The sequence below is a fragment of the Periophthalmus magnuspinnatus genome, chromosome 10 (assembly GCF_009829125.3).
Source record: "Periophthalmus magnuspinnatus isolate fPerMag1 chromosome 10, fPerMag1.2.pri, whole genome shotgun sequence".
Lineage (NCBI taxonomy): Eukaryota > Metazoa > Chordata > Actinopteri > Gobiiformes > Gobiidae > Periophthalmus > Periophthalmus magnuspinnatus.
In genome coordinates, this window is record NC_047135.1 from 5,586,323 (window position 1) to 5,601,067 (window position 14,745).

At 43.4% G+C, this 14,745-nt stretch overlaps 5 protein-coding genes across 11 annotated transcripts in view; all 5 read right to left on the reverse strand.

The window, feature by feature from the left end:
* The window catches only part of LOC117377461 (protocadherin gamma-C5-like), a 157,628-nt gene that overhangs the window by 70,300 nt on the left and 72,583 nt on the right, over window positions 1–14,745 (reverse strand). For 2 of the 7 annotated variants that reach the window (XM_055224821.1, XM_055224817.1), the window contains exon 1: window positions 12,346–14,702. The exons of the other annotated variants lie outside the window; for them this stretch is intronic. In XM_055224821.1, the coding sequence (XP_055080796.1) occupies window positions 12,346–14,688 (2,343 nt within the window). In that variant the 5' untranslated portion in view covers window positions 14,689–14,702. Of the gene's footprint in view, window positions 1–12,345; window positions 14,703–14,745 lie in introns of those variants that run through there. 7 annotated transcript variants of the gene reach the window in all.
* Window positions 407–2,837, reverse strand: LOC117377966 (protocadherin gamma-A11-like). Its single transcript, XM_033974506.2, has one exon. The coding sequence runs from the start codon at window positions 2,825–2,827 to the stop codon at window positions 407–409; it is 2,421 nt and encodes an 806-aa protein (XP_033830397.1). The 5' UTR covers window positions 2,828–2,837.
* Window positions 3,416–5,894, reverse strand: LOC117377967 (protocadherin gamma-A11-like). Its single transcript, XM_033974507.2, has one exon. It carries the CDS (start codon window positions 5,864–5,866, stop codon window positions 3,416–3,418), a length of 2,451 nt encoding a protein of 816 aa, XP_033830398.1. The 5' UTR covers window positions 5,867–5,894.
* Window positions 6,433–8,880, reverse strand: LOC117377968 (protocadherin gamma-A8-like). The gene has a single exon (XM_033974508.1). The coding sequence runs from the start codon at window positions 8,878–8,880 to the stop codon at window positions 6,433–6,435; it is 2,448 nt and encodes an 815-aa protein (XP_033830399.1).
* On the reverse strand, window positions 9,302–11,731 carry LOC129456607 (protocadherin gamma-A10-like). The gene has a single exon (XM_055225003.1). It carries the CDS (start codon window positions 11,729–11,731, stop codon window positions 9,302–9,304), a length of 2,430 nt encoding a protein of 809 aa, XP_055080978.1.

The window sequence follows — 14,745 nt, forward strand, 5'->3', positions numbered from 1 at the left end:
AGGGGATGTGCTGGTAAAAATACCAGACGACAAATCGCTGTGATGCTGGTGAACAGCGGCCCAGTGAGTTCACAGTATGAAATTGCAAGTGTTCAAGAAAGAAATAGCCGTTACATGCTCTTACCATCTTACCACAACAATAAAAGTCAACGAGAGGGGACGCTGAAAATGTCACTGTATATAAAAAAATAAAAAATAAAAATAAATAAATAAACAAATACAAATAAAATAAATAAATACATAAAAATACAAAATGCTATTAATGTTACAATTATTACGTCTTTATTTTAATATTTTTTAAACTATAACATATTTTAACCAACACACCAATAGCAGGAAGGGACACTGGGAAATTCACTATCCAAGGTACTGAAAGCAGACAACAGACAAACCAACACAATAAAAGTCAGCACTGCATTGAAAGGAAAGTATGAAAGACGCTAACCTCTAGAGGAGAGTCTGGTTCGTCCAGGATGCTCTTCTCACTCTGTATCCGCTGCATCGTCCCTGTTGAACTGGGATCCATTATCAGCACGTTCTGACTACCAGCTCTGCCAAACTTACAGTCACTCTTTCTGGAGTCTGTGGTCCTGCACGTGTCGTAATTGTACACGTGTGGGAGGGTCCCTGTGCCCAGAGTGTCTGAGTAACGTGGGGGATAATATGGGATCACTGGCAGATTGGAGTGATACAGGATGCGAGACTGTCTCCATCTGTAGATTTTCACTGATATAATGACCACTACACACGTGATGAACAGAAAGGAGACTACAGCCAGAGCCAGCACTAAGTAAAAAGTCAGGTTGTCATTGTACTCCTTGTCGTGCGTAAAGTCAGTGAACTCAGACAGTACTTCAGGAAAGCTGTCCGCCACCGCCACGTTAACAATGACTGTAGCTGAACGAGAGGGCTGCCCGTTGTCCTCCACTATAACAGTCAGTCTCTGTTTGACTGCATCTTTATCAGTCACTTGGCGGATAGTTCTTATTTCTCCATTCTGTGAGCCCACTTCAAACAGCGCCCTGTCTGCGGCTTTCTGCAGTTTATAGGAGAGCCAGGCATTCTGTCCAGAGTCCACATCCACAGCCACCACTTTAGTGACCAGATAGCCCACATCTGCTGAACGAGGCACCATCTCAGCCACCAGAGAGCCCCCAGTCTGGACTGGGTACAGCACCTGAGGGGCGTTGTCGTTCTGATCCTGAACCAGGATTTTCACAGTCACGTTGCTGCTGAGAGGAGGAGAGCCTCCGTCCTGCGCTTTGACGCACAACTGGAAATCCTTGATCTGCTCGTAGTCAAAGGAGCGCACTGCATGGATGACTCCGCTATCTGCACTAACGGACACATATGAGGAGACTGGCACTCCGTTAACAGAGGAGTCCTCCAGTATGTAAGAGACACGCGCGTTCTGGTTCCAGTCAGCGTCTGTGGCTTTCACTGTGAATATAGAGAGGCCCGGGCTGTTGTTTTCTACAATGTAGGCCTCATACGAGCTCCTGTCAAAGACAGGCGCGTTGTCATTCACGTCAGAGATGTGTAATGTGAGAGTGACGCTGCTGGAGAGAGAGGGCACGCCCTCATCTGAACACGTGACTGTGATGTTATAGTGTGAGGTTCGTTCTCGGTCTAATTCAGTGTCTGTCATTATGTTATGTAAATTGTTAGCTGAAGAGGAAATTGCAAAAGGAATATTCTTATTAATTACACAATTGACTTTTCCGTTTTCCTGTGAATCTGGGTCGTTTACATTCATTACAGCTACCACTGTGTCTGACGGAGAGCTCTCTAAAATTGTGTCCGTTTTTGAAATCAATCTAATAATAGGACTGTTGTCATTTATATCATTCAATTCAATTACAACTTTGCTGGAATCAGAAAGACCACCTTGGTCTGTTGCTTCTATATCTATTTCATAAATCTGTAACTTTTCATAGTCAACTGGTCCATTCAGTAAAATTTTTCCCTCTTGTGTAATTTTAAATAAATTTGAATAACTCCTCCTCCGATTTCCGATGACATAACTAACCTCTCCATTGCTGCCTTTGTCTGCGTCAGTGGCGCTGACCTGCGTTATGAGCGTCCCATTTACAGCGTTTTCTTTAATGCTCGCTTTGTAAATGGACTGGGTAAATACAGGAGCATTATCATTGGCATCTAACACTGTAATGTGAATAAGCATAGTCCCTGACCGCTGTGGCTCTCCCCCATCTACCGCTGTCAACAGTAAGGACACAGTCTCCTCCTTCTCTCTGTCAAGGGGCTTTTGCAAAATCATCTCCACCTTTTTACCTCCGTCTGATTGGTCATGCAGCTTGAGTATGAAGTTATCACTGAGTTTTAGTGTATAGCTCTGCAGACCATTTCGTCCTATATCAGGATCTATCGCATTTTCCAGCATAAATTTCGATCCGACAACAGCAGATTCACTGATTTCAAATCGCCTTTCCTCTTGGTCAAATATAGGAGGATTGTCATTTATATCTGTAACTTCAACAATAAAGGGGAAAACTTCGATTGGATTTTCTAAAACAATCTCATAACGTAGAGCACAGGGAGTCGTTTGTCCACAAAGGGCCTCACGGTCTATTTTCTCTTTGATAAGGAGGACGCCTCTCTCCTTGTTAAACTGAATGTATTCGTCACTTTCCCCTGTGTGAATTCGAGCTTTACGCAACTGCAGCCTCTTAACATCGAGACCTAAATCATGAGCAATATTACCGACCAACGAGCCCCTGGCCATTTCCTCCGGAATAGAATAACTGATCTGTCCCAGCGCACATCCGACAAAAGCCAACGAGAAACACAGCAGCACGAGCCGTCCCATTGTCCTTAATAATAACTCTCCAAAGCGCATACAGCAGTCAAATAATCTTTACAAAACACGTCAGGATCCAAAACCCAAACTGGAAAAAAATGAAAAAAAAAGGACAATCCAAATTGTGTTTTGTACTGCACCACGTACGCGTCGGTCTGACTGAATATTCTGATGTGATGAAGGGGATGTGCTGGTAAAAATACCAGACGACAAATCGCTGTGATGTTGGTGAACAGCGGCCCAGTGAGTTCACAGTATGAAATTGCAAGTGTTCAAGAAAGAAATAGCTGTTACATGCTCTTACCATCCTAATACAACAATAAAGGTCAACGAGAGGGGACGCTGAAAATATCATTGTATATAAAGTAAATGAATAAATAAATAAAAATAAAACTAAAATAAAATTAATAAATACAAATAAATAATAATACAAAATGATATTAATGTTACAATTATTATTCATTTATGTTTTTTTTTTTTTTTTTTTTTTTAACTATAACATATTTTAACCAACACACCAATAGCAGAAAGGGACACGGGGAGTTTCACTGTCCAAGGTACTGAAAGCAGACCACAGACAAACCAACCTAACAAAAGTCAACACTGCATTGAAAGGAAAGTATGAAAGACGCTAACCTCTAGAGGAGAGTCTGGTTCGTCCAGGATGCTCTTCTCACTCTGTATCCGCTGCATCGTCCCTGTTGAACTGGGATCCATTATCAGCACGTTCTGACTACCAGCTCTGCCAAATTTACAGTCACTCTTTCTGGAGTCTGTGGTCCTGCACGTGTCGTAATTGTACACGTGTGGGAGGGTCCCTGTGCCCAGAGTGTCTGAGTAACGTGGAGGATAATATGGGATCACTGGCAGATTGGAGTGATACAGGATGCGAGACTGTCTCCATCTGTAGATTTTCACTGATATAATGACCACTACACACGTGATGAACAGAAAGGAGACTACAGCCAGAGCCAGCACTAAGTAAAAAGTCAGGTTGTCATTGTACTCCTTGTCGTGCGTAAAGTCAGTGAACTCAGACAGTACTTCAGGAAAGCTGTCCGCCACCGCCACGTTAACAATGACTGTAGCTGAACGAGAGGGCTGCCCGTTGTCCTCCACTATAACAGTCAGTCTCTGTTTCACTGCATCTTTATCAGTCACTTGGCGGATAGTTCTTATTTCTCCATTCTGTGAGCCCACTTCAAACAGCGCCCTGTCTGCGGCTTTCTGCAGTTTATAGGAGAGCCAGGCATTCTGTCCAGAGTCCACATCCACAGCCACCACTTTAGTGACCAGATAGCCCACATCTGCTGAACGAGGCACCATCTCAGCCACCAGAGAGCCCCCAGTCTGGACTGGGTACAGCACCTGAGGGGCGTTGTCGTTCTGGTCCTGAACCAGAATTTTCACAGTCACGTTGCTGCTGAGAGGAGGAGAGCCTCCGTCCTGCGCTTTGACGCACAACTGGAAATCCTTGATCTGCTCGTAGTCAAAGGAGCGCACTGCATGGATGACTCCACTATCTGCACTAACGGACACATATGAGGAGACTGGCACTCCGTTAACAGAGGAGTCCTCCAGTATGTAAGAGACACGCGCGTTCTGGTTCCAGTCAGCGTCTGTGGCTTTCACTGTGAATATAGAGAGGCCCGGGCTGTTGTTTTCTACAATGTAGGCCTCATACGAGCTCCTGTCAAAGACAGGCGCGTTGTCATTCACGTCAGAGATGTGTAATGTGAGAGTGACGCTGCTGGAGAGAGAGGGCACGCCCTCATCTGAACACGTGACTGTGATATTATATTTTGAGTTTCTTTCTCGGTCTAATTCACTGTCAGTGATGATGTTGTATAAATTATTGGCGGAAGATGAAATTGCAAAAGGAATGTTCTTATTAATAATACATTTGACTTTGCCGTTTTCCTCTGAATCTGCGTCATTTACGTTGATTACAGCTACCACTGTGTCTGTAGGAGAATTTTCTATTATTGATTCGGAGATAGAAATCACGGCAATGACAGGGCTGTTGTCGTTTATGTCTCCTACTTCTATTACAACTTTACTGGAATCAGAAAGACCTCCTCTATCTGTAGCTTCTACATGAATTTCATACATTTTGTCCTTTTCGTAATCAATAGGTCCAGTCAGAAATATATTTCCTTCTTTAGTTATGCGGAAAATTTTGGAGGAGCCCCTCATGCTGTTTCCGATGACATAACTAACCTCTCCATTGCTGCCTTTGTCTGCGTCAGTGGCGCTGACCTGCGTTATGAGCGTCCCATTTACAGCGTTTTCTTTAATGCTCGCTTTGTAAATGGACTGGGTAAATACGGGAGCATTGTCATTGGCATCTAACACTGTAATGTGAATAAGCATAGTCCCTGACCGCTGTGGCTCTCCCCCATCTACCGCTGTCAACAGTAAGGACACAGTCTCCTCCTTCTCTCTGTCAAGGGACTTTTGCAAAATCATCTCCACCTTTTTACCTCCGTCTGATTGGTCATGCAGCTTGAGTATGAAGTTAACACTGGGCTTTAGTGCATAGCTCTGGAGACCATTTCGTCCTATATCAGGATCTATGGCTGTTTCCAGCATGAATTTAGAGCCGACAGCAGCTATTTCGCTTATTTCAAATCGCCTTTCTTGTTTGTCAAATAATGGAGGATTGTCGTTAATATCTGTGACTTCAACAGTGATGGGAAATACTTCTATTGGATTTTCTAAAACAATCTGTAAATGTAGAGCACACGGAGTCGTTTGTCCACAAAGGGCCTCACGGTCTATTTTCTCTTTGATAAGGAGGACGCCTCTCTCCTTGTTAAACTGAATGTATTCGTCACTTTCCCCTGTGTGAATTCGAGCTTTACGCAACTGCAGCCGCTTAACATCGAGACCTAAATCATGAGCAATATTACCGACCAACGAGCCCCTGGCCATTTCCTCCGGAATAGAATAACTGATCTGTCCCAGCGCACATCCGACAAAAGCCAACGAGAAACACAGCAGCACGAGCCGTCCCATTGTCCTTAATAATAACTCTCCAAAGCGCATACAGCAGTCAAATAATCCAACCTTTACAAAACACGTCAGGATCAAAAACCCAAACTGGAAAAAAATGAAAAAAAAAGGACAATCCAAATTGTGTTTTGTACTGCACCACGTACGCGTCGGTGTGACTGAATATTCTGATGTGATGAAGGGGATGTGCTGGTAAAAATACCAGACGACAAATCGCTGTGATGTTGGTGAACAGCGGCCCAGTGAGTTCACAGTATGAAATTGCAAGTGTTCAAGAAAGAAATAGCTGTTACATGCTCTTACCATCTTACCACAACAATAAAGGTCAACCAGAGGGGACGCTGAAAATGTCATTGTATATAAAATAAATGAATTAATAAATAAAAATAAAACAAAAAATTAAATTAATAAATACAAATAAATAAATAATAATACAAAATGATATTAATGTTACAATTATTATTCATTTATTTATGTTTTTTTTTTTTTTTTAAACTATAACATATTTTAACCAACACACCAATAGCAGGAAGGGACACGGGGAGTTTCACTGTCCAAGGTACTGAAAGCAGACCACAGACAAACCAACCTAACAAAAGTCAACACTGCATTGAAAGGAAAGTATGAAAGACGCTAACCTCTAGAGGAGAATCTGGTTCGTCCAGGATGCTCTTCTCACTTTGTATCCGCTGCATCGTCCCTGTTGAACTGGGATCCATTATCAGCACGTTCTGACTACCAGCTCTGCCAAATTTACAGTCACTCTTTCTGGAGTCTGTGGTCCTGCACGTGTCATAATTGTACACGTGTGGGAGTGTCCCTGTGCCCAGAGTGTCTGAGTAACGTGGAGGATAATATGGGATCACTGGCAGATTGGAGTGATACAGGATGCGAGACTGTCTCCATCTGTAGATTTTCACTGATATAATGACCACTACACACGTGATGAACAGAAAGGAGACTACAGCCAGAGCCAGCACTAAGTAAAAAGTCAGGTTGTCATTGTACTCCTTGTCGTGCGTAAAGTCAGTGAACTCAGACAGTACTTCAGGAAAGCTGTCCGCCACCGCCACGTTAACAATGACTGTAGCTGAACGAGAGGGCTGCCCGTTGTCCTCCACTATAACAGTCAGTCTCTGTTTCACTGCATCTTTATCAGTCACTTGGCGAATAGTTCTTATTTCTCCATTCTGTGAGCCCACTTCAAACAGCGCCCTGTCTGCGGCTTTCTGCAGTTTATAGGAGAGCCAGGCATTCTGTCCAGAGTCCACATCCACAGCCACCACTTTAGTGACCAGATAGCCCACATCTGCTGAACGAGGCACCATCTCAGCCACCAGAGAGCCCCCAGTCTGGACTGGGTACAGCACCTGAGGGGCGTTGTCGTTCTGGTCCTGAACCAGAATTTTCACAGTCACGTTGCTGCTGAGAGGAGGAGAGCCTCCGTCCTGCGCTTTGACGCACAACTGGAAATCCTTGATCTGCTCGTAGTCAAAGGAGCGCACTGCATGGATGACTCCACTATCTGCACTAACGGACACATATGAGGAGACTGGCACTCCATTAACAGAGGAGTCCTCCAGTATGTAAGAGACACGCGCGTTCTGGTTCCAGTCAGCGTCTGTGGCTTTCACTGTGAATATAGAGAGGCCCGGGCTGTTGTTTTCTACAATGTAGGCCTCATACGAGCTCCTGTCAAAGACAGGCGCGTTGTCATTCACGTCAGAGATGTGTAATGTGAGAGTAACGCTGCTGGAGAGAGAGGGCACGCCCTCATCTGAACACGTGACTGTGATATTATGCTGATTGGTCTGTTCTCTGTCTAAATGCATCTCTGAGACGAGAGAATAAAATCCATTTGAAGTGGACTCTATTTTAAATGGAATGTAATGGTTTAGAACGCACTCTACCTTCCCACTGTTCTCTGAGTCAGGATCATTTACACTTAACATGGCTATCACTGTCTCTGGAGGTGAGTCCTCTAAAACAAAGTCCGATTTAGACACTATGTGTATGTTTGGCGCATTGTCATTCACGTCGATTAAGTCAATAATTACTTTGGCAGAATCAGATAGACCACCATTGTCAGTAGCTTCGACTCCAATCTGGTAATTTGTGGATAATTCATGGTCTAGGTCACCAATTAAAATAATATCACCTGAATCTTTGACCACCGTAAATAACCTTGTTAGGTGGGGTTTGCTCGTAGACATGGAATAGGTTATTCTTCCATTTGAGCCAATGTCTTTATCTGAAGCACTTACTCTGACTATACTTGTGCCTTTAGGGGAGTTCTCCAGTATTTTTGCTCTGTACAGTGGTCTAGAGAATACAGGCGCGTTGTCATTCACGTCTAGCACAGTCACGAATATCTGCATTGTTCCTGACAAAGGCGGCTCCCCTCCGTCTGTGGCGGTTAAAAGAAGTGAGATTTGGGCTTGTTTTTCTCGATCTAAAGCCGTCTGCAACACCATTTCTACCTTTTTACTACCGTCTGCTTCGTTTTCTAAATTTAAAATAAAATTGTTAGTAGGGGTAAGCTGGTATTTTTCCAAACTATTTACACCAATATCCGAATCAATTGCTTTGTCTAATATGAATTTAGATCCCACTACTGCAGACTCGCTAATCTCAAATCGTTTTTCTGCATTTGTGAAATTCGGGTAATTGTCATTAATATCTGTGATTTCTACTGTAATTCGAAACATTTCCATCGGATTTTCCAAAATTAACTGAAAATCTAAAGCACAAGGCGTCGTCTCTCCGCAGAGCGCCTCTCTGTCTATCCTCTCCTGGATAAACAGGACTCCCCTGTCTTTATTCAGACCGATGTATTCGACATTGTTTCCCGTATATACACGCGCTTTTCCTGATTTTAGTCTTTTCAAATCTAGTCCTAAATCTTGCGCTATGTTTCCAACTACGGAGCCTTTGGGCATTTCTTCAGGGACGGAATAACTGACCTGACCGAACACCGAGCTCAGGCACAAAACACAGAGCAGCAGCAGTGCGTGATGTCTCATTGTTCCACCCAGAGTCGTTTCCATAGTGCACCGCAAAAATATCCACCGATTAAAAAATAGCAAGAATGAATCTATCAAAAACGAAATAGTTACAAAAAAGTGATATTCCCTCGGAAAGAATAGATCTGCAAACGCGTCTCCTTCTGCTTTGACTCAAACAAGTAAAAAGAAAAGGGTGGACACAAAGAAAAGATCCCAGCTCACGAGTCAACAGCGACACTTTGAGTACAATTAGAAGATTGCAACAAAACCAAAAGGACAAGATTAAAAATAATAACGAAGAATACATTGCCATTATAACGGAGACATAGAAGTGTTCACCTCCAGTACAATATGTATAACGCTGTCCAAGGTGCTTAAATATATAAACGAGTTTAGTATGTGATTGGAAGCATTTGCTATGTAATTAAAACTAAAAGCATATGAACAAAATATTGTATTGATGTTAAATAAAGTTTCTAACCTCTAGAGGAGAGTCCGGTTCGTCCAGGATGCTCTTCTCACTCTGTATCCGCTGCATCGTCCCTGTTGAACTGGGATCCATTATCAGCACGTTCTGACTACCAGCTCTGCCAAACTTACAGTCACTCTTTCTGGAGTCTGTGGTCCTGCACGTGTCATAATTGTACACGTGTGGGAGGGTCCCTGTGCCCAGAGTGTCTGAGTAACGTGGAGGATAATATGGGATCACTGGCAGATTGGAGTGATACAGGATGCGAGACTGTCTCCATCTGTAGATTTTCACTGATATAATGACCACTACACACGTGATGAACAGAAAGGAGACTACAGCCAGAGCCAGCACTAAGTAAAAAGTCAGGTTGTCATTGTACTCCTTGTCGTGCGTAAAGTCAGTGAACTCAGACAGTACTTCAGGAAAGCTGTCCGCCACCGCCACGTTAACAATGACTGTAGCTGAACGAGAGGGCTGCCCGTTGTCCTCCACTATAACAGTCAGTCTCTGTTTCACTGCATCTTTATCAGTCACTTGGCGGATAGTTCTTATTTCTCCATTCTGTGAGCCCACTTCAAACAGCGCCCTGTCTGCGGCTTTCTGCAGTTTATAGGAGAGCCAGGCATTCTGTCCAGAGTCCACATCCACAGCCACCACTTTAGTGACCAGATAGCCCACATCTGCTGAACGAGGCACCATCTCAGCCACCAGAGAGCCCCCAGTCTGGACTGGGTACAGCACCTGAGGGGCATTGTCGTTCTGGTCCTGAACCAGGAGCTTAACTGGCACCACTGAGCTCAGAGGAGGAGAGCCAGCATCACGAGCTGTTACATTAAAGTTAAACTTCTTTATTTGCTCATAATCAAAGGATTTTGCTGCAGAAATCACGCCACTTTCTGAATTCACGGACACCAAAGAAAACAGAGACGCACCATTAATTTCCATTTCCTCCAGGAAGTATGAAACCCGCGCGTTCTGACCCCAGTCTGCATCAGTCGCACGTACAGTGAATATAGAAAACCCAGGTGAGTTATTCTCAGGTATTGTTCTTCTATATTCTGATTCGTCAAACTTTGGGGAGTTGTCATTGACATCTGAAACTTTGACCTGAATAGTTTTTCTGTTTGAAAGCGGCGGGGAGCCTTGGTCAGTCACTGATAGAGTAATATTATATTCTGAGACACTCTCTCTGTCTAACACGTCATCAGTGACTATTGTATAATAACCAGACAACGAAGATTCAATTTTAAAAGGTAAATCAGAACTAATAGAACATTCTACTACACCGTTTCTCTCGGAGTCATCGTCATGAACATTAATCACAGCTAAAGTTGTGCCTGGAGGAGCATCTTCAGAGATTGTGCTTGAAAATGACATGAGCTGAATAACAGGCGAGTTATCATTCACGTCAGTTACTTGGATAATAACTTTGCATGTGTCTGAATAGCCTCCGTGATCACTGGCCAGGATATTTAAATGATACGATTTAGACTTTTCATAATCCAGATTACCAATCACTTTAATTTCTCCTGTTTTAGAATTGACAGTAAAAAAATGATTAACATCTTTTACAACGCGTGACAGCGAATAAGTAACTTCCCCATTTATTCCTTTATCTGCGTCATTGGCGCTGACGGTGGTGACCACAGTGCCAAGTGCAGAGTTTTCTTGAACCTCAGCTTTATAGACCTGTTTACTACAGACTGGTGCATTATCGTTCGCGTCTAGCACAGTGATGTGAATACGTGCTGTTCCTGATCTCTGAGGTGCGCCTCCATCTGAAGCAACCAAAATCAGAGTGTGCTCCTCATGTTTCTCTCGATCTAAAGGCGTTTCCAAAACCATCTCCACAAACTGACTCCCGTCAGACTGTGTTTGCATTTCAAGTTTAAAATGATCCGAGGGTTTCAGGTTGTATCTAATAATATCATTTATACCAACATCAGGGTCATGTGCTGTTTCTAACGAATAACGAGTCCCTGTCGCTGCAGTCTCAACTATTTTTAAAAGGACTTCATCTTTTGGAAAAGCTGGAGTATTGTCGTTCACATCTGTTACCTCAACAGTGACTCGATACAGCTGAATTGGATTCTCCAGAATCACCTCAAAACTAAAACTGCAGGGCGTTGTTTTCTCACACAGCTCCTCTCGGTCGATTCGCTCTTTAACAACAAGGATGCCTTTGTCTCGATTTAAATCCACATATTGTCGACTTTCTTTTGTCACAATGCGAGCGTTCCCCGAGACCAGTCTTTTTACATCTATTCCCAAATCTCCAGCAATATTTCCAACGAAAGATCCCTCCGCCTGCTCCTCAGGAACGGAGTAACGAGCCTGTCCAGACACGGACCTCAGCGCAAAGAGACAAAGAACCAGGCCGAGCCACTGCCCTCTGAAAACAAATTCTCTCAGTGACGCCATAAAAACAAATGAATAAATCCTTTAGAAAATAGTTGTAGTCCGTTTAAATTGTTAGAAGAGAGTAAAAGTCAAATGAAGCGACAACGAATCCCGTCAGCGTGAAACCACCGTTCTCTGTACCAAAATGTCGACTGAAGAATAAGGGGAGGATCATGAGACAGTGTAACAGCTCACAGTCAACAGCGGCCCTCAGAGTTCTTCCAGGGTAATGTAGCCTGCCCAGTGATTTATACATTAGATTCATACACAAACAAATACACCAATGAATACAATTTATGAAAAAGCAATTTCGAATATTAACCCAATATATCAATAATCAATCTAAATTATTAAAGTTGTTTTTTTTTATGGTTTATTGTTTTCCATAACTTTATTTCTTGACCTTCAGGACGTTTTGGTAATATATTACTTGGCGTATATGACACTATATTAGTGCTATATCTCAAAATGTTAGAAAGGGATCAATTAGTTGATTATATCAGATATAGGCAGTAGTTGTTCACATGGGTTCTAAAAACACAGTTTCAGCACCAGAGACAGCGTTTAGGACACAAAGTGAAGCAGAAGTAAAAAACAAACAAACAAACAAAACAAAACATATACAAATTACTCACCAGAGTTGACATATTGGAGCCTGCAAACTGTTTCTCTATTTGTTGGGCTTCAGACTCGTTTGCACCAATGTCGAGTAAACTTTGACTCATCGGCTGCATGTATTTAATGTCACTCTTTCTGGAGTCTGTGGTCCTGCACGTGTCGTAATTGTACACGTGTGGGAGGGTCCCTGTGCCCAGAGTGTCTGAGTAACGTGGAGGATAATATGGGATCACTGGCAGATTGGAGTGATACAGGATGCGAGACTGTCTCCATCTGTAGATTTTCACTGATATAATGACCACTACACACGTGATGAACAGAAAGGAGACTACAGCCAGAGCCAGCACTAAGTAAAAAGTCAGGTTGTCATTGTACTCCTTGTCGTGCGTAAAGTCAGTGAACTCAGACAGTACTTCAGGAAAGCTGTCCGCCACCGCCACGTTAACAATGACTGTAGCTGAACGAGAGGGCTGCCCGTTGTCCTCCACTATAACAGTCAATCTCTGTTTGACTGCATCTTTATCAGTCACTTGGCGGATAGTTCTTATTTCTCCATTCTGTGAGCCCACTTCAAACAGCGCCCTGTCTGCGGCTTTCTGCAGTTTATAGGAGAGCCAGGCATTCTGTCCAGAGTCCACATCCACAGCCACCACTTTAGTGACCAGATAGCCCACATCTGCTGAACGAGGCACCATCTCAGCCACCAGAGAGCCCCCAGTCTGGACTGGGTACAGCACCTGAGGGGGGTTGTCGTTCTGGTCCTGAACCAGGATTTTCACAGTCACGTTGCTGCTGAGAGGAGGAGAGCCTCCGTCCTGCGCTTTGATTACGCACACAAACTCTTTGGTTTGTTCATAGTCAAAAGAGCGCGCGGCACTAATAACTCCGTTTTCTGAATTTACAGAGATATAACCAGAAACAGGAGACCCACCAATGGCACACTCCTCTACAATGTAAGACACGCGCGCGTTCTGGTTTTCATCCGGGTCTTTTGCAACGACACTAAGCACAGAATAACCGGGGGAGTTATTCTCCATTATTGTCGCGCTATATTTGGCACGTGTGAACACTGGAGGGTTATCATTCACATCTGAGACTTTTAAATTAAATGCTTTTGTCACTGAAAGTGGAGGCTTTCCCGAGTCTGAGGCGATTACTGTGATGTTAAATTCTGATAAACTCTCTCTGTCTAAAGGTGCATTGGTTACGAGCGCGTAATAGTTTCTAACATTAGATTTTAATTCAAAAGGGGCACTTGCATCTACTACGCATCTCACCTGTCCGTTCTCACCCGAATCCAAGTCTTTAACATTTATTATTCCGATGGTGGTGCCCACTGGGGCGTCTTCTGACACTGAACTGGTGAATGACATCACGTTAACCACAGGCACATTGTCGTTGAGGTCAATAATTTCTATTTCCACTTCACAAGTATCCGTTAGTCCTCCTTGGTCTTTGGCCTCCACTCTGATTTCCACTTTCTTGTCTTTTTCAAAATCAATTGCTTTAGCTACAAAAATTGCCCCACTGACTTCGTTAATTTTAAACAAATCCTCTATTGATGCTTTCAGATATGAAATTGAGTAAGTGACTTGACCGTTTACCCCAGTATCTATATCACTGGCATTAACGGTCACGACATGAGTGCCTTTGGGAGAATTTTCAGTCACGGATGCTTTATAAATGCTCTGATTAAACACAGGGGCGTTGTCATTGGCATCTAATACATCTATATTTATATTTACGGTACCAGATCTCTGCGGACTTCCCCCGTCAACAGCCACTAGTTTTAGATTAAGGCGCGGATGTTTCTCTCTGTCTAGTGCGCTCTGAAGGACCATTACGCTATGTTTATGACCATGTGAATTAACGTGTTGTTTTAAAATAAAGTTATCATTTTGACTCAAAGTGTAGTCCTGCAATCCATTTATACCTACGTCAGCATCGCTTGCAGCTTCTAAATTAAAACGTGATCCAATTGTGGCTGATTCGCTTATTTCAAAATCCAGCTGTTTACTCTGAAACGTGGGCGCATTGTCGTTTACATCCAGCACCTCTATAGTCACGGGGTGTAACTCCATCGGGTTTTCCAGTAAAATCTCAAAGGTGAAGCTGCAGGGCGTCACGTCTCCACAGAGCTGCTCTCTGTCTATCCTCTCATTCACCACCAGAGTCCCTTTGTCTGTCTTCAGCTCGGCGTACTGAACATTTTCTCCCGTCACGATACGAGCTCGGCCTGAACGAAGCCTTTTTATGTCCAAACCCAAGTCCTGTGCGACGTTACCAATAAGAGAGCCCTTCCTCATCTCCTCTGGGATTGAGTAGCGGATCTGTGCATCGACTTGAATCAAAAATAACATCAAGAAAATACACGACGACACAGCCTGAATAGATGGAACGAAACATGCCTCTAATGA

Bases quoted from the DNA above. Each gene is read 5' to 3' on its own strand.
- LOC129456607 (XM_055225003.1), bottom strand. From the start codon at position 11,731: ATGGCGTCACTGAGAGAATTTGTTTTCAGAGGGCAGTGGCTCGGCCTG.
- LOC117377968 (XM_033974508.1), bottom strand. From the start codon at position 8,880: ATGGAAACGACTCTGGGTGGAACAATGAGACATCACGCACTGCTGCTG.
- LOC117377966 (XM_033974506.2), bottom strand. From the start codon at position 2,827: ATGGGACGGCTCGTGCTGCTGTGTTTCTCGTTGGCTTTTGTCGGATGT.
- LOC117377967 (XM_033974507.2), bottom strand. From the start codon at position 5,866: ATGCGCTTTGGAGAGTTATTATTAAGGACAATGGGACGGCTCGTGCTG.